Source organism: Sarcophilus harrisii, chromosome 2, assembly GCF_902635505.1.
Source record: "Sarcophilus harrisii chromosome 2, mSarHar1.11, whole genome shotgun sequence".
Lineage (NCBI taxonomy): Eukaryota > Metazoa > Chordata > Mammalia > Dasyuromorphia > Dasyuridae > Sarcophilus > Sarcophilus harrisii.
In genome coordinates, this window is record NC_045427.1 from 597,568,421 (window position 1) to 597,586,814 (window position 18,394).

An 18,394-nucleotide genomic window follows, 5' to 3' on the forward strand; every position below is an offset into this window, starting at 1 on the left:
ATTCAGAATCCACATGAAAACAGAAAATAAAGCATGTGCTGGATCCGGCAGAGGTGACAGCTCAGGAAGTCTGCACCCTGGAGTGCTCTCACCAAGTTAGTGGCATGCAGCTGTGACATCCCAGCATCCCTCAGTGTGGTCACATACCAGGGAGGGAAAAAAAAAAAAGGTGTCCTACCATGTCTTTATTACCTTTAGGCATATTACCTTTGGGAGGGCAGCGGGGGTGTTTGCCATCCTTACCAGGCCATTCCACACTCAAAGAGCCAAATACACGGAAGGTATTAATCAATCCAGCTGCAGAGAAAGAGGCAAGATGTATGGAGATAGAGAGAAACAAATATTTTACAGGCAGAAATATTCTCTTCCTGAGCTCCTGAGAGATTGGCTACTTCTACCCCACAAAGAACCATTTTAGAAACTACACACCAGATTGGAGAGTTGGACCCTGGTGAGACTGTTCCTGTTCCAACTAGCATAAAACTAGGTATTTAACCTCCCTCTTATTTCCAATCCCCATACAGCCTACCCTCCAGTGCAAATGCTAAAGCTACTTATTCCATAATCTGAACATCTCAAACAAGGTGCAAACTGCTGGGACTAGCTCACCTTCCGTGATGTCCCAAGGAACTCCTCCTAAAAACACCTTACAGGAATAGATAGGGTTCTTGTAGTTTCGAGGAGGAAGCTGACCACTCCAGGTGCAAGTGGCTTCATTCACAGCTTCAAAAGATAAAAAGTAATATGTCACAGAGTGAAATGTGACTAATCATGTGTTGCTTGGGGGGGGGGGGGGTTTAAAGGATTTTTGCTCCATTCAGATTTAATAACTATTAAGGATTTATTTATTCTACCTAAATAATATGACATTCTATTTGACAGGTGTTTGACAAATACTACAAGATATACAAATTAACATATTGGAGAAGAAAAGTATGGTACAAAAATTTCCTTCAATCCCTGTCAAATATGCTTATACATAATATGAAACTAATGTTCCTTTGTTTATAATACTATTGACTAAAATATTGGAAATCGAGGGGGTACCTATCAATTGGAAAATGTCTGAATAAGTTGTGGTATATGATGGATGATTTCCAGAAAAAACTGGAAAGACTTGTATGAACTGACAACAAAAGTAAAATAAGAACCAGGAGGACAATTCTTTTTACACAATTCATAGAAAAATGGTACAAGGATCAACTGCGAATAACTTAGCTATTCTTAACACCACATGACCCAAAATAATCCAAAGGACTTATGATTAAAAAAAAAAAATGCTATTCACTTCAAGAGAAAGAATTGATAGCATCTGAATACCTATGGAAGCAAATTATTTTTCACTTTCTTTTTTGAGTTTTATTATACAGAAACACTAATATGGAAATATTTTACATAATTACACATATACAACCTAATTCAGATTGCTTAGCTTACTATCTTAGTAAGGGGACAGTGGAGGGGAGGGAAGAAAGAATAAAATTTAAAACCCAAAATCAAGAAAAAAAATTAAAAGTTTTTACATGTAACTGAAGAAAAGTGAAATTTAATATTTTAAAAATTAAAAAATAAAATTAATAATACCATTAGTAGTGTGAGTTTATTCTCACTGAAAAAGGCCTCATTGGATTGGATAGGGGTTACCCATCCACGCCCAATCCAGTTTACAGAAAAACCTGAAGAGGAGACAAAGGAGGTGGGCCTACATAATGGTTGTAGTAATTTGAGTAGCAAAAGACAGTATTTTACCAAGAAAAACTGTGAATTAAGTTTTTTTTTTAATCAAAGAAAATATATTTTACACAATATAATTTTTCTACATCTACTTGTATTTTTCTCCCCTTTTCAATCATATTTTAGGAAGGCAGCTTTAACTCAAACAATAATAAAATACCTACTTATAACATTTCTATAACAAACTTTTTTCCAATTAGCCAGAATTTTTGAGTTTTTAATGTTTTTTCTTGCCCCTGGACTAGTTAATATTATAATGTACAAATACGAATGAAGATGCCAACAAAAGTTATATTCAACAACTTCATCAATGTGCAAGTTACTCAATTAGTTCAGATCTATGAACTACCTACCCTAGAAACCTGACATCAATACTAAGAGATATTCATTCTTCCTTGGGGTTAACGTCAAATTGAGACAATTAGATCCAACTAAGTCACAACTATCACAAAGAAATCTTATTAAACTCTGAAAGAAATTAAACCTTTATCACTTTCTCAACTAATTCATTTTAAAATTTCTCTTAACCTTGATTTTTTTCTATCAAAAGTCTAAACTCCCACTCCATCTCAAAATGATCACCTAGTTGTAAAATGCTGAGATGTACTGCCTAAATAGTAAGGATGCAGCTTTTTTATTCCCATATTGTTCACACAGATATTAACTTATATCCCCTTTTAGTCTCTACTCTTGGTGCTAATTTTTAGCCTTCCTTCTTTGGAATTTTTCTAGCATAGTTCTATCTTTTCTAAGACCACATAAGCCTTTTATAGAATGATTTGCAACACTCAAACCTATATTAAATACTTTTCTCCAAAGACCATGATAAAGTTGGACTTCCAAGAAACATTTTAGAAAGCAAAATTTTGCCTATGCTTAAAAACAAAAAGTGCTGTGATTAGATGAATTTAGATGAAGATGATCCAGAGGAAAGTTGCTAAGAGACTGGATGAAATGCTGTAGAAGGGCCCTTACAGCTCTAAAACTTTCAGAATAGAAAAGAACGTATGGAATAAGTGCATCTGGATTTGTTAAAACTTGGATTACAAGAATAAAATATATCACCATAGGATCATATATTTAGAGACATAAGGGCTCTTAATTAAGAAAAGGAGGCCCAGAAGAGTCAAGTCACTCAAGGTGACACAGATACCACAGACAAGCCTGGGATATAAAGCTCAGCTCTTTCCAAGGCCTCCATTGCCTTAAGCCTGAGAAGCAAACTGAGGGAAATCACAAGTAAGCATGACTTTATACAGATCCAAATAAGAAACCTCATCCCTCAAAGATATTATAAAAGCCAAAAGTCCTCAAAAATGATTTTGACATTCATAGATGGCAAGTTTAACACCAAGTTTGACTCTAAAGCACTCTAGTTACATATTTTGGCATTTTCTCATAGATAGATGCCTAGAACATAGGGCACTGGGCTGCTATGTCCTTAAGTGTAGCACAAGATTCTATGAATTACAAAATTTAAGCATTGGGGATATAAAGTCAAATAAATAGTCCTTGTCCTCAATAAGCTTATATCATATTCACTGTGATTTGGTCTAAAAGGAATAGAATATTAGAAACAAGCCAAAAAACAATCTCCTTGGTACAAAACAATATTGATTTTGATAGCTACAGAAGCATAGTGGGCAAATGTCTTCAGGGATTCTCTTATGTAGCCAAACAGGTTCACACTTCATCATCCACATGTATAGTTTTTTTTTTTATTAAATCTTTTTATTTACAAAACATATGCATGGGTAATTTTTCAACATTGACCCTTGCAAAGCCTTGTATTCCAAATTACCCCCTCCTCCTTCCTTGCCCCCCCCATTTCCTCCCTAGATGGCAGGCATGTAGTCCTAATACATTTTAAAGATGTTAAAATATCACATGTATAGATTTAAAACCTGTTCTAATAGGATGTCAGCACTGGAAAAGCCTTAGAAGTCTTTATTCTTGTCTTGTTTGAAACTAGACAGTTTCATCTGTTACTATTCTCCCCACACAATCCAGAGACATGATCCTCTAGTTCATTCACATCTGCTTGAAACTCCGCTAACCCGAAAAACAGAGTCCACCAGTAAACTTTGTAATTTCACTGTGTAATTCTTCCGAATGATTCATAAGCACATTCAACAGATCTGTCTCCTGAAAATGGACAGCTTGTACTCTTTCTGTAGAAAAGTCCTCTGCTTGCTAGCAGGGCTCAGCTCTAGCTCCATTCAATTAACCAAGTGTTTATTATGGACTCTGTCAGACTTAGAAAGAAATGAAAAGTGATCAGACCCAGAGCTTACCTGCAGCTTGTCTATGGAGTCTGGCCTCCCTCTCAATACTGAAAGGATCCTCTGGAGCTTCTAACAGGTCCCAAGAAGGCCAAACTGATGCTCCCGGCCATCTCTTTGATGCACTGGTAGGAGAGGGAGTCACTGCAGCTAGAGCAGCCTGGTCTTGGTCCAGCCAGGACCCAACTCCCATCTTTAAAGGGTCTCTGGGACCAGCCCCAAGGGGCAGGAAGGGCAGAGGAGGGGAGATGCGGAGGCTGGACTGCAAAAGAAAAAAAAATGGTTACAAAATAAGGTTTTAAGGAGGCCAAAAAAAAAAAAAAGATTTAAAAAAAAAGTATTTAGAAAATTTAACTTCCTAGTCCATATACCTCCACCTGACTAAAACCTGGGTTTTTAAAACCTGGGTTTTTTTGTTGTTCTGTCATTTCAGTTGTATGCAACTCTTTGTGAGTCCATTTGGGCAAAAATACTGGAGTGGTTTACCATTTCTTTCTCCAGTTCACTTTACAGAAGAGGAAACTGAGAAACAGGGTGAATTGAACTGTCCAAGGTTATACAGCTAGTAAATGTGTGAGGCCAGGTTTGAACTCAAAAAGATGAGTCTTCCTAACTCCATGCTCCCCCAACCCACCTGGGTTAAGCTCATATTAACCAACTTAAATAACAGATGACAGACCATATAAGCAATTCTGTCACCTTGAACTTAAAGAACAAGACAAAGTTTAAGCAAACTCAAGTAACCTCACTAAGCAAAAAAAAAAAAAAAAATTGGGTTTCACCATTCCAGCAGGACAAATCTGAGCCTGTATTTTCTAATGAAGGTTGACACTAAAAACTGTCTATACAAATCAAGTTGATTTTAAAAATAGCCAACCTCCAAAGTATTCAGTTCTCATGCTCAGGAAGTTAGTCCTAAAACTACAAAAATTAGCAGGCCATCCTGAGAAAGACTGCTAATTAGAAAACTGCCATATTTCATCCCTGTGAGTTTTGATTAAGCATTTCTCCAAGGATAGTATCATGGACAGGACAAGCTTCATAAGGCAGAGGGAAACCACAGGGAAGGATTCACCATTAACTACTCCTATTCTTATTCCCCCACTTCCAAGTTTTCTACAACATTCCAAGTGAATTAAAGTCCATTTTCTTGATAATTTTGTGCCTCAAAAAGGATGAGGTTATTTCTAGTCCATGAGTGGTAGACTCTGCAGTCTAATAGAATATATACAAGAGATCAAAACCATCTCTCAACTGTTCTCCTCTGTGCATATATCCCCCACCTTTCTGATATATCAAGCCAAGTTCCAAGTTCACCAAAATATGAGACATCACTCTCGTATTAGAACCTTCACTTAAAACACTTCAGGGATCCCAATCACTTCTCTTGAAAGTAAATTACGTACAATTAAATCCGAGAGATGATCTGATCCAGAGCTGAACCCACTTGTATCCGAATCAGAGGGGCTGCTAGAACGAGAATCCAGGACAGGACGGGCATCCAGGCGGGATCCTCTCAGAGATGGTGTTGGAAACTTTTCCACCAAGTCAGAATTAGTAGGGTCCAGGGGCAAGAAGCCCAGGGGAGGTTTTCCCAGTACATTTCCCAGTGGATTATTGAGCATGCTCAGTACTAGGTAGAAAATGAAAAAAACCAATTTAAGATCATGAAGTTTTTCTTCTGGCCTGGCTATTCCTTCCCTTTGAGAGATGCAGAACCAATATCTAATTGTCAGTATAAGACAAACCAAAATAACTTTTGTCTAAGTCTTGTGGAGTTTTTTTTAAGAAGACATGCAAAGGGGGCAGGTAGTTGGTGTAATGGATAAAACACCAGTCCTGAAGTCAGGAGGACCTGAGTTCAAATCTGGCCTCAGACACTTAACACTTCCTAGCTGTGTGACCCTGGGCAAGTCACTAACCCCAATTACCTCAGCAAAAATAAATAAAATAATAACAAAAAAAACCACCTAATCAAAGAGCTTTCTGTTCAGGAAAGACTTTATCAAGAAACTAATAGCCCATTAGAAAACAGATTCTACAATACAATTCCCCTTAGGACTTGGACTATTCTGAGTTTTGGTAAAGTCCAACTCTAACTATAGAAAGAGAGTGGCTAAATGACTGGCTCATGGCATTAAGGATCAAATATGGGATTAAAACATAGGAACTCCAACTCTAAACCAAGTCTGTATCTGCCTTCACTGCTAAGGGGAACATCCAAATCCTGTCCACAAAGATTCATGTGGGTTTCCAAAACAATAAAGCTGCCCAAGTTTTTACTATATAAAAGTTAAGATTATGCTACAGTGTATTATTCATTTATTTATGGAGTATTTATGTGTTAAGACAGTAAGTTTGAGATTAAAAAAAAATAGATGTGCTACTACTAGGTCTGTATCCTAAAAGAGATAAAACAAAAAATGAAATAAGATCTATATATATATATATATATATAACAACTCTTTTCTAGAGGCAAAGAATTGGAAATTGAGGGGATGCCCATCAATTGGGGAATAGATGAACAAACTGTAGTATATACTTAATTTAGAATATTATTGTCCTATAAGAAATGATGAGAATGTTCTCAGAAAAACCTGGAAAATCCTCCATGAGCTCAAATAAAGTGAAATGTACTATATACATAAAGTAACAGCAATATTATGGAATGAGCAATTGTGAATGGCTTACCTATTCTCAGCAATACAATGATCCAAGACAATTTCTAAAGGACTTATAAATGAAGGCTATCCATCCCCCAGGGAAAGAATATTATTTGAATATAATATTTGATATCTGAATATAGTATTTGAATATAAATTGAAGCAGGCTTTTTTGACTATATTTTCTTTCACATGACTTATGAAAATGTTTTATGTGACTACATAAAATCAAATTGCTTCCCTTATCAATGAAGGGGAGGGTGTGAAAAGAGTAAGGAAGAGACTAACTCAAAGAGTTTTAAAAACAAATGTTAAAAATTGTTTTAAATGTAACTGGGAAAAATTAAGACATAACTAGAATTAATAAAAGCATTAGAGAATAAAAGTTAACATATAATCAAATTTTAGGTGAGATGTTCCTAATGTTTAGTGTTATGGAATGAAATGAAGGAGGGCTAAAAACAACAAGATTGTCAGGTCCAGATGAAATCTTACCATCCTTACCAAGGACAAGGATTCACTTAAAGTGCATATCCATGATGACCATACACCCATAACACAGCATGTTAAGGACATAGGATGAGAAAACTGATCTCCCTAGGCTCTTGTAAGAACATTCAGAGATTTGTTGAAGTCAGGTCATAAAGGATGCTGAATGATCAACAAAAAGTTAAGAAATGATGTAAGAGGTCTCTTGATATGAGATCAATTAGCGATTCTTAAGTGGGGAATGAGTGGCCTGGTAACATAAAAGGGAATAGATTAGAGCACAAAGACTAAAATGCCAACTAGAAGGCTATTAATAGAATACTCCTAGCAGAAGGTTAAGGCTTTAAACTATTTTGCTTACAGTTTAACTATCTTTGTGGGCAGGACAATTGTTAGCATCACTCACATGGCATTTACCTATATAAGTGAATTATCATCTCTACAAATTTTGAAACAGATCATACTTTACAGTACTGTGTTTTCAGTATTTTTACTCTAATTACTTCAAGTATTTATAGTAAATATTTATCAAATCAACAAAAATTTTTAAATTCTTCTTTCCCATTTCAAAATCATAAATAAGATGTTATTCTGAGGGAAATTTGCCAACTGGGATGTGGCCTTCCTGCAAAATGCTCATGAATGTGGATTATGTGCGTTCCCGTGTCTATTAGATCTAAGAAGTGATGACTACTACTTTCCTTCAGTGACAGTTAAGAACAATCCAAAGCAACCACTTCCAAGAAACATTTGATAAAGCTCTAGCATATACTTATGACTCAACTGGCAAGAGCTGGCAAGGGGCACAATGCCACTAAGAGCCAAGTGGACCCACCAAAGTCTTTGCATTCTGAAGTCAACTGTGCTATACCACTCCCTCTCAAACTGCAATTCAAGAAATAACTGAATGTATACCAGGAGCCCTTATGGGGAATTAGTATGACTTCTCAAGAGACTACTTTGAAAAGAAGGATGATACAACACAGGCTGCTTGGGGTTACCATAAAGCTGCACTGTATTAGAGCTGTGTCCAAACTATTTGTTCTGGGGCATCAGGGGAAGCCTACTGTTGTGTCAAGGAGAAACCAGATAAGTAGAAGTAATGAACAGTTTCAAACCTAGATCAATTTGTGAGAAATTTCTTACCAGCTTTCAAGTATCACACAATTTTGGCAAAATATTAAAGCCACAATTATACTTTCTTTATACTAAGCTCCTATACTAAGGAACTAAATTTGCTCAGCTTTCCTTGACCTAAACCATGTTAGACTCATAAAGAAGGAACCATATAAACATTTTCTTGTATCTTAAGGATAAATCAGAAATGGATGTCTATGTTCTATTTAGTTCTAACCTCTTAAAAAATCTGTTATGGTCAGGCTCAGGTTCCTAGAAAATCCAACTATAGTTAGTTTGCTCACCCCATCTTTTCAAAGGTGAATGGAACAAAAAAACTATTGGGTGGCATTCATTCCTTCATTCCCTACCAGTTTTGTCACAAAGACCAAAAGCAAACTCTGTAGCAAACAGCTGCTTCACTGTACCATGAAAAATATGGCTACAGTAAGATATAGAAAAATTCCCTCTTAAAGAAAACCAATTAGCACATTTGTGTCATCTAGATTAGATGCATTTTTAGGACACCTGTTTCTATCTAGAGCTTATAAAGTAAGGAGGACTGTTGGGGTCTGGCACAGTTTTAGATCTTAAAATATTTAGTCCACCAGGAGTATGTCTCCATTTTCATTGATAAATGCATTCTGCAGTCCCATAGGCCTAAAACACTCTATTCCCTGCAGCACTTTCCACATCCAAAGAACATTAGTATATGCAGGCACTGGCAGAGTATAAATTCTTATTGAGCTCCATCAAAAACCGGGATGAAGGGATTTGGCCAGAATGAAATAATCAGTGCCTCCGAGTAGAAAAAATTCCAACAGCTATTCCTTTCTTACTCACTACTGGTAATTCTATAAAGGAGGCATGGACAGGTTACTATTCCTCATTATATCAAGCTGTAAGCAATCACTACTAGAACTCACTTGAAACCAAAAACTCTCCAGGAATATCACTGTTTAGAGAGAATACTTACTTTAATCCTAGATCACAATGTACCTTTACAAGTATCTCAAAATGAATACTTAAACAATTTAAAAGGAAGCCAAGTAAGCAGCTTTATCACAATGCTTGTTAAAAGCTGAAAATGTTTACTAGTCAAATAAATAAAAAGAAAAGAGGAATAATAGCCTCTTATAATAATAAAAACTCAGTCTACAATTCTAGCCAGCTTTCCTCAAAATTATAGGTCTGGGGAAGGATGCCACTGAAATAGAGAAGGAGGGGGAAGTAAGACATTTCATTTCAGATCTGGATGTCTCTACAGTTTAAAAAAAAAAAAAAGTAAATTCAAAAATCATTCTTACTTTACATTTCTAGTTAGAGAGAAGATAAGAATCATTTCAAGTAAGAAACTGACAATAAGATATTGTCAAATATCTTGACAATTGTCAAAGCTGACAATAAGATATAATAGTCCCGGAAAAGTATATTAATCTATCAAAAGAATTCCTTTCCTATAAGGAAATAAAAGGACCTTTTTCTGAAGGAATTTCAGCTCATTTCCCCCTAAACCTAATTCCCCTAGCACCTGTCCATATTTTGAAGCTCTATTTGATTCATATCCCCCTCTGACATCTCATATGTCCAGTTAACCAAGTTTTCTAGATCCCACCTCAACCACAACTTTTTTTCTTTTTAATTTTTTTAATTTTTATTTTCAAAACATATGCATGGATATGCATAGTGAGGGACAAAACTGGCCCTTGCATAGTTTTGTGTTTCAGATTTCCCCCCTTCTTCCCACCTCCCCAGATGGCAAGAATCCAATATATATTAAACATGTTAAAATATATGTTAAATCCAATATGTATAAACATATTTATACAATTCTCTTTCTGCACAAAAAAAGAAAAATCAGATAAAAAAGGAAAGTAAATGAGTAAGAAAACAAAACGCAAGCAAACACAAACAAAGAGTGAGAATGTTATGTTGTGGACCACACTCAATTCCCAGAGTCCTCTCTGGGTATAGATGGCTCTCTTCATCACAAGATCACTGGAACTGGCATCAATCATTTCCATTACATCCATCAGAATTGGTCATCCTATAATATTAATGTTGCTGTGTACAATGTTGTCTTGGTTCTACTCACTTCATTTATCAGCTCATGTAAGTCTCTTCAGGCCTCTCTGAAATCATCCTGCAGGTCATTTCTTACAGAACAATAAATAATATTCCATAACTTATTCGGTCATTCTCCAGCTGTTGGGCATCCACTCAGTTTTCAGTTTCTGGCCACTACAAAACGGGCCATCACAAACATTTTTGCACATGTGGGTTCCTTTCCTTCCTTTAAAATTTCTTTAGGATATAGGCCCAATATAGAAACACTGCCAGGTCAAAGGGTATGCACAGTTTGATGATTTTTTGACCATAGTTCCAAGCTGTTCTCCAGAAAGTTTGGATCCATTCATAGTTCCACCAATAACGTATTAGTGTCCCTGTTTTCCCACATCCCCTCCAACATTAGTCATTATGTTTTCCTGTCATCTTAGCCAATCTGAGAGGCCTATAGTGGTATCTCAGAGTTGTCTTAATTTGCATTTCTCTGATCCATAGTGATTTAGAGCACCTTTTCATATGATGTAGAAATGGTTTCAATTTCTTCACCTAAAAATTGTTCATATTCTCTGACCATTTACCAATTGGTAAATTCTCCAATTAGAGAATGGCTTGAATTTTTACAAATTTGAGTCTGTTCTCTCTATATTTTAGATATGAGGCCTTATCAGAATATTTAAATGTAAAAATTTTCCTAATTTATTACTTCCCTTCTGATCTTGTCTGCGTTAGTTTTGTTTGTCCAAAACAAAATTATCTATTTGGTGTTCAATTATGAATTCCATTTTTTCTTTGGACACAAATTTCTTCTTTCCCCACAGATCTGAGAGGTAAATTATCCTATGTTTTTCTGATTTACTTATAATATCACTATATCAAAATCATGAACCCATTTTAATCTTATCTTGGTATGTGGTGTTAGGTGTGGGCCAATGTCTATTTTCTTCCATACTAGTTTCCAATTTTCCCCCAACAGTTTTTGTCAAATAATGAGTTCTTATAAGCTAAGGTCTTTGGGTTTGTCAAACACTAGATTGCTATAGTTATTGACCATTTTGTCCTGTGAACCTAACCTATTCCTCTGATCAACTGCTCTATTTCTTAGCCAGTACCAAACGGTTTTGATGACTGCTGCTTTATAATATAGTTTTAGGTCTGGCACAGCTAGGCCACCTTCACTGGCATTTTTTTCATTAATTCCTTTGAAATTCTTGACCTTTTGTTCTTCCATATGAACTTTATTATTTTCCTAGGTCTGTAAAATAATTTCTTGGGAGTTTGTTTAGCATGGTCACAACTCTCAAATGCATCCCTTTTCTTTCCACTTTGATTACTCTAAAACAGTAACTCTCAAAATAGTCTGGGGACCTCTTGAGAGTCCCCGAGACCCTTTGACATCTGCAAGTTCAAAACTATTTTCCTAATACTAAGTAATTGTAATTTATAATAGACTACATAATCACATGCATTTATATATGTGCACATGTAAGTATTTATATAAAATATATACACACATAAATACTGTATATAAAACACAAACAAAAGTTCTTTGGAAAGTCCTCAATTTAAGAATGTAAAGATGTCTGGAGATTCTCTTTAGGCCATTTTTGAAAGGCTGATCTAGTATATTCCCTAATCACCACCTGTCAGGATCTCCCTCACAGATAATTGAACCTACACTCTCCTCCTTCCAATCTACAGTCAAGATAATCTTAATACTGATCATGTAATTCCTCTCATTTATCTTTACTGGATCCCTCCTGATTCCAGGTAGTTTCCATGCTTTGAGAGCTCTGCAAAACACTCACCAGTACCACCTTTTCTCAATACTCTCCTCCATTCCTGACCTATTTGGACACCCCTCATTCCCACTTCTAGGTTTGGCTCTCTGTTTCCAATGTACCAGGACCTTCATTTAATATTTGGAGTTCCTCCTCCCTCAACTCACATTTCCTTCAGAAAGATGGCACTAGACTCCATAACTTTCCTTCCTTAGAACCCACACAGTATTTTGGGGGAACTTTATAATGAAACTATGTAATAACATATATCTTGTTTTTAAATTGTATTCTTATAAATCCCTTTACTAGACTAAGCTCTTTGAGGGAAGAGAAATTTTATATGAAGTTTTCATTTCTCATGATTCAAGTCATCTTTTACACTCAGCTTCCAAAGTAAAAGTGACCTCTTTAAAGTTCAAGTCTGTTGGGATAAAAAGTGCTACTTGTACCCAGAGAGAGAACTATGGAGACTGAATATGGATAAAAGAATATAGTATTTTCACCTTTTGCTGTTGTTTTTCTTTCTTGTGTTTTTTCCCCTTTTGATCTGATTTTTCTTGTGCAACATGACTAATATGGAAATATGTTTAGAAGATCTGCACATGTTTAACATTTTTGATTGCTTGTTGTCTTGGAGAGGGGTGAGGGAAGAAGAAAAGTTTGGAACACAAGGTTTTGCAAGAGTGTATGTTGAAAACTTATCTTTGTATATATTTGGAAAAATAAAATACTACTTTAAAAAAGAAATATGCTGTGGTTAAAAAAATAAAGTTCAAGTATGACTATGTCATTTCCTTTACTCAAACTCCTATGGATCCTTATTGACACCAAAATCAAATATAGAAATGTTTTCTGGCTTCTAAAAGACATTCTAAAATCAATGAACTTTTTTGCTCCCTACACCAAGATCTACTGACACTGACTACTTGCCAATACTCCTTTCTCCTTAAAATTCAGTGCCTTTTCATTAGCTATTAGCTGTTCCCTCTCCCCATTCTCTTCATTTGAAGACCACAGACTTCCTCTAAGACAGCTCAAATGCCATCCTTGCAGAAGAATACCTTTGCTGATCCACTCTGGCTACTAGTGCCTTTGAGATACCTCTCATTGGCCTCCTCCTCTCTCCTGCCTACCACATTTCACAATGTGAACTCCCCTTAAGCAGCTATTATATTTTTGTCTTTTATTTTTTTTTAAATCCCTAACATTTAACTTGATGCCTAATACATAACAAGTACTTGTTGATGCCTGAACATGGCCTCAAAAACTTACTAGCTAAATGATCTTAGGTTAGTTTCAATCTCTCTAGGCCACTTCCTTCATCTGTAAAATGGGGCACTACATTTATGAAGACAAATGAAATAATGGACTTAAAATACTTTACGTGCAGAGTGCCGCTCTCAAATAAAGTTCCCTCCTGAATTTTTCCAGATGGTTCCCATACTACAACCCTAAAATACTTCCTATAATTCTATAAACCTCTTTAAAGATTCAAAGCAACAGAAGGCAAAGTAGCTTGGTAAGAACATGTAAAGCTCATGTATTCTGGAATTAACTGGCACCAGGACTTTTTTGGTAGTACCTGACTGCCTTTGACCACATTGGGAAAAAAAAAAAAAAAAAAAGAAAAAAGAAACTGGACACTATCTGCCTGAGCTTATCCTTTTTATCACTAAACCAACACCTGGAAAAGTAACACATTGAGTGTTTAGGTATTCAACTCTAAAATGAATGAGTTCACTAATTTTCTATGCAGCAAAAGTACAAAAGAACTTACAGAAGAAATAGCTAAGAAGATCTTACCCTATAATTCATGAACTTATTTTAAATTTATATATGCATAAACATATTTCTCATAACTATTTCAACATAATTTGTTTTCTTTATAATCTACATTTTTTTGCATTTAAAAACATTGTGAATGGCATCCATAGGCTTAAAACTGCCGAAGGGATCCATGATACACAGAAATCTAAGATTAAGAACCCCAATTACTGAGAGATGTAATAAGGAAATTTTGATAGAGGAAAAAAACTGGTCCAGTTTAAAAAAAAAAGTAGAAAATAGCTTGTTTCTGATGTTTGGGGGCAAGTTTTAAAGCTAGTAAAAGGAGACCAGGACTGTAGAAGGAATATTAAAATGGGAGAAAAAAAACAAAAACAAAAAACTAATTCACAATTTTGCTAAAAAGGCCGCCTTTCCCTATAGTATTTTTTCAGGTTCACAAGAAATTTTAGTTTGATCCTTTCAGGATTCTACTTTTCTTTATTCTTTTCCCCCCCCCCCATCCCAAACTATACAGTGATGGCAGACAGTCCTTTTTTAGGTTTTACCCTTGGCAACATCTATACCACAACAACACAAGACTAGTAATAATGTTCTGCAGTATCTAAACCCTTCAGAGTCTTCATCTTAAGTAATTCTCAACTTAAGGTTCGTAAGCCTCTTTTAAAAAAAAAAAAAAACATTTTGTTAATATAATTGGTTTATTTTATAATTCTATTTTATTCCTTTAAAAATCATTTTGAGAAGAGCAGGCTTCAGACTGCCAAAGTTATCCATGATAAAAAAAAAAAAGTTAAGAGCCCTTGAGCTAAAAAAATAGCTACATCTTTTTTTCCTCATCAAATTTCAATTTCCCTCTAACCACACACCTTCTCATAATTTCCCTCCTTCCATGGAGAGTACCTTTTCTCCTTGAAATCATCCTCTGCTCTTCCTTCTGCCTCAATCCACAGATGCAGTCACAATTTATCAGATCTTACTGATTCTCCCCATACAAGTTTGGTCTTCATATTCTTTTCTCCACTCAAAGAGCCATCATCTTAGCTCTGGCCCTCAACACCACTTATCCATAGCAGCTTCAATGGGTCTTCTTACCTCAATTATTTCTCCAATCACAGAATTATAAAAAGTGATAAAGTCTCAAATGACCAATTACTTAATTACACAATAAACTACAATATCAATCTGTTTGCCATTTAAAGTCCTTCAACCCAGTTCTAACCATTCTAGCTTCTTCATGCATTACTTCCTTTAAATCACTCTAACTTCAACCAAAGTGTGTGCTCTCTATTAACCAGTTTCCATCTCTATTGCCTTTGCAGAGATACCATGGAATAACAATAAAAGCCTCAGAGCCAGGAGGACCCAGGAACAAAATAACTAGTGAGCATTTTAAAGCTGACTTTACCCAGCATTTCAAAATTTACATATCACTTTACAAATTATTATCTCCTTTGGTTCTCAATAGCCTTAGGAGAATAGGAGCTATTACCTGCATTTTGCAGAAGAAGAAAATAAGGCTAAGAGAGGGTCAGTGACTTACCCTGGATCATCACAGCTAGTGTGTCTAAGAAAGAATTGTAACTCAGATCTTCCTGATTCAAGTCCCTTATTCTATAGATTATTCTATCTAGTTACCTCCAAAGGTCCAATTATGTCTGACATCTTGGCTTTGTAACTCTTGAAAACAGGATCATTAAACTTTAGTGCTTTAGGGCAACTCACAAAGACTAGGATACAGAGATGGCAATATGAAATTTTCTCATTTGGGAAGGTCCTATCTCTATCCCATTCCTTTGCAACAGTATGTCTCCCCTTTTCCCCAGCCCAGAATGTATGCCTTCCTCACTTCTGCCTCTTAAAATCCCTAATTTTCTTCAAAGTTCAGTTTGAATGCTACCCACCTACATGATCTGAGGCTGATGCCTCCCTGCTGAAACTACCCCACCCCACCCCCCCACAGCTTGTGTTCTAGGAAGGAAGTTGTGCAAAGCTTTCTGAATCCAGAGGCCCATTTCATCTTTGTATCCTTAGGGTCTAAACTAGTGCCTAATAAGTTGGGAAGTTTTCACATGCTATGCCAATGTTAACTATTGCTAATAACAGTAATGATTATTTAGCTAGATGATACTTCTTGCACAAGCACTTAGCTTTGTCAATTTTTCTGAGGCCACAAGGCTATTCCCTGTTTGATGAATAAAAAGGAGGGAGAATTAGACTAAAGTTCTTCCCAATTCTGTCCCCAAACATTTATTAGGAACTCTGTGACCAGTCACTGTCCTAGGGATAAAAAGACAGAAATGACAGCACCCTGCCTATAAGAAGCTTACACTTCACTGGCCTAGTCCTACATTTTATCACTCCAAGACTCATCTGCCCATCCCAATGTTATAAAATGCTGATCCCATCTTAGATGCACTATCATATTTCATTATGGCATACTCTGTTCTACAATGTGGGTTTCCTAATAGTTATTAATTAAGCATTACACTCAGCTGTTCACTGTCCCCCCCCAAAAAATGTGTAAGATTTTACAACATCAGGATACAACATGGGAAGTTAAAGCTCTAGGATTCTGACTGACCATGCCAATTCACTCCTTTATCAAAACCTTGTCCAGTACCATCAGACACTTCATACTTAGCAAGAATTGCAAGTGATGCTCTTGCTAATACTCCAGAAACCCTTGCCACATGATCTTGCTAATCAGACATTAACTCATTCTGTACTTGGTCCAATACAAAGCTTTTTACAGCTGCCCACGTCAGAAAATAATGATATGGATTAAGTCCTTCATGACAACCATCTTTTTTTTTTTTACTACATTTTACTCCCCACAGCAGCTATTTAAAATATTTTACATAAACATCATTTTACAATGTTATAAAATTTGAAAAGCACTTCCAAATAACAACAATCCTAAGGTATGTGGTACAATCATCTCCCCCCCCTTCCACTTTGCAGATACAGAGACTGAGGCTCTCAGAGATAATATGTTCATGGTCATACAAGTAACACCAGACTCTACTGGAACATAGTTTTCTGGTTTCCATATTCATTTTGATATGTTCAATATGTCATAATACTTCAAAGCCCTGACACTATCCAAACCACAGCTCTCCCTTTCCAGAAATCCCTTCCTCCTAACTCTAAAGATTACCCAATACTATAAACTTCCCTTTAAATTACTTCCCTCCAATTTCTCCTGCATCTTTCTTCATCCTTCCTCCCTTGTCTCAGCAGAGAGATGATCCCATATTTACAAAGCACCTCCTTCCACCCCAATCTCCTTCAGGACCTCACTCTACAACATCTGATTTATACCTTCTTAGTAACTTGGAACTGATGAGTCAACCTTTCTTCCCGTTCCCCCAAATTTAACGAATATCTCTATGTAGGTAACTCCCAATTCTATATATCCAGATCCATCCTGATTGACGTCAAATCTCAAACTTCCAATTGCCTACTAGACATTTCAAACTAAATACTATAGGGTTATCTTAAACTCAACATGTTAAGAAACTGAATGTATGTTTTCCCCAAACTCTCCCATTTTCTAGAATTCCAACTGGTATCGTACCTTAGCCCTCTTACCATTCCAGTCTACGCTGCATGTCGCTGCCAAACAGAATGTAAATTCACTGAGTAGGGTTTATTCTTTTAATTTGTATTACCAGTGCCTAGCATATATGGCACACAGTAGCCACTTGAAATAACACATTTATTACTTCCATTTCCAAGGTCTTAAAAACATGCTTTGACTTTCACAAGCCTCCCCCCAAAAAGTCTGCCTTTGACCTTATGTACCCTAAGCAAAATTACTTTAATGACCAAATTCTTGAACTCAATGTTTCTACTTCAAGATCAACGCACCCTTAAAAATATGGCTTCTATGCTGTCACAATACTAAAACTGTTTTTGAAAAATCAATGAATGTGGAGGTTTAAGTGTCTTTTTAGACACTGAAGATGGAACGAATAAAACTATATTGGGCTTCAAAGAAGAATGTGTGTAAACACTATATAAATATCAACATGATATTCCTCACTTTTTGCTTTGTATTGTTGTGTTCCCAGACCACAGACAACATTTTAGTTATCGTTTAAAAAAAAAACTTCAGTTATCTTAATAGCAAGCTTAGCATGGAGCCTGTGGCGTAGGAAGCTACTGACATATTAATTGAATGAATGGTTATAGGATAGTACTAAAATACTTATAGTATGTAGCTAGAACAGCCCGAAGCCTATACCCCCCTTCATTTTATGGTTTAGATACAAATGATACTCAACATAGGGCTTTGAACTACTCTGTGGAAATGATGACTTATCTAATGTGGTACAAAGATACAAGACAAAGCAATATGGCAAATATCACTTTGATAGGTGATAGTCAAACAGAACCAAGTGGAATCCAGCAAGATGTAACTGAATTAGCATTTGAAATTCTCGATTACTGAGTTTAGTCCAAGAATATAGCAAAG

At 35.9% G+C, this 18,394-nt stretch overlaps 1 protein-coding gene and 1 long non-coding RNA gene across 9 annotated transcripts in view; one reads left to right on the forward strand and one right to left on the reverse strand.

Moving 5' to 3' along the window:
• LOC105749025 overlaps positions 1-18,394 on the forward strand; it is a 45,966-nt gene that overhangs the window by 17,202 nt on the left and 10,370 nt on the right. The window contains exon 4 of one of the 3 annotated variants that reach the window (XR_004232525.1): positions 15,237-15,297. The exons of 1 other annotated variant lie outside the window; for it this stretch is intronic. This is a non-coding gene — a long non-coding RNA (uncharacterized LOC105749025). Of the gene's footprint in view, positions 1-882; positions 1,029-15,236; positions 15,298-18,394 lie in introns of those variants that run through there. One more of the 3 variants, XR_001120306.3, reaches the window with a different exon arrangement.
• Positions 1-18,394, reverse strand: part of CPEB1 (cytoplasmic polyadenylation element binding protein 1) — a 73,277-nt gene that overhangs the window by 9,778 nt on the left and 45,105 nt on the right. For 4 of the 6 annotated variants that reach the window (XM_031956302.1, XM_031956304.1, XM_031956307.1 and 1 more), the window contains 4 exons: positions 5,423-5,649; positions 4,029-4,278; positions 610-723; positions 193-297 (listed from right to left, as the gene is read on the reverse strand). In XM_031956302.1, the coding sequence (XP_031812162.1) occupies positions 193-297; positions 610-723; positions 4,029-4,278; positions 5,423-5,649 (696 nt within the window). The remainder of the gene's footprint in view (positions 1-192; positions 298-609; positions 724-4,028; positions 4,279-5,422; positions 5,650-18,394) is intronic. The other 2 variants (XM_031956305.1, XM_031956303.1) reach the window with 1 other exon arrangement.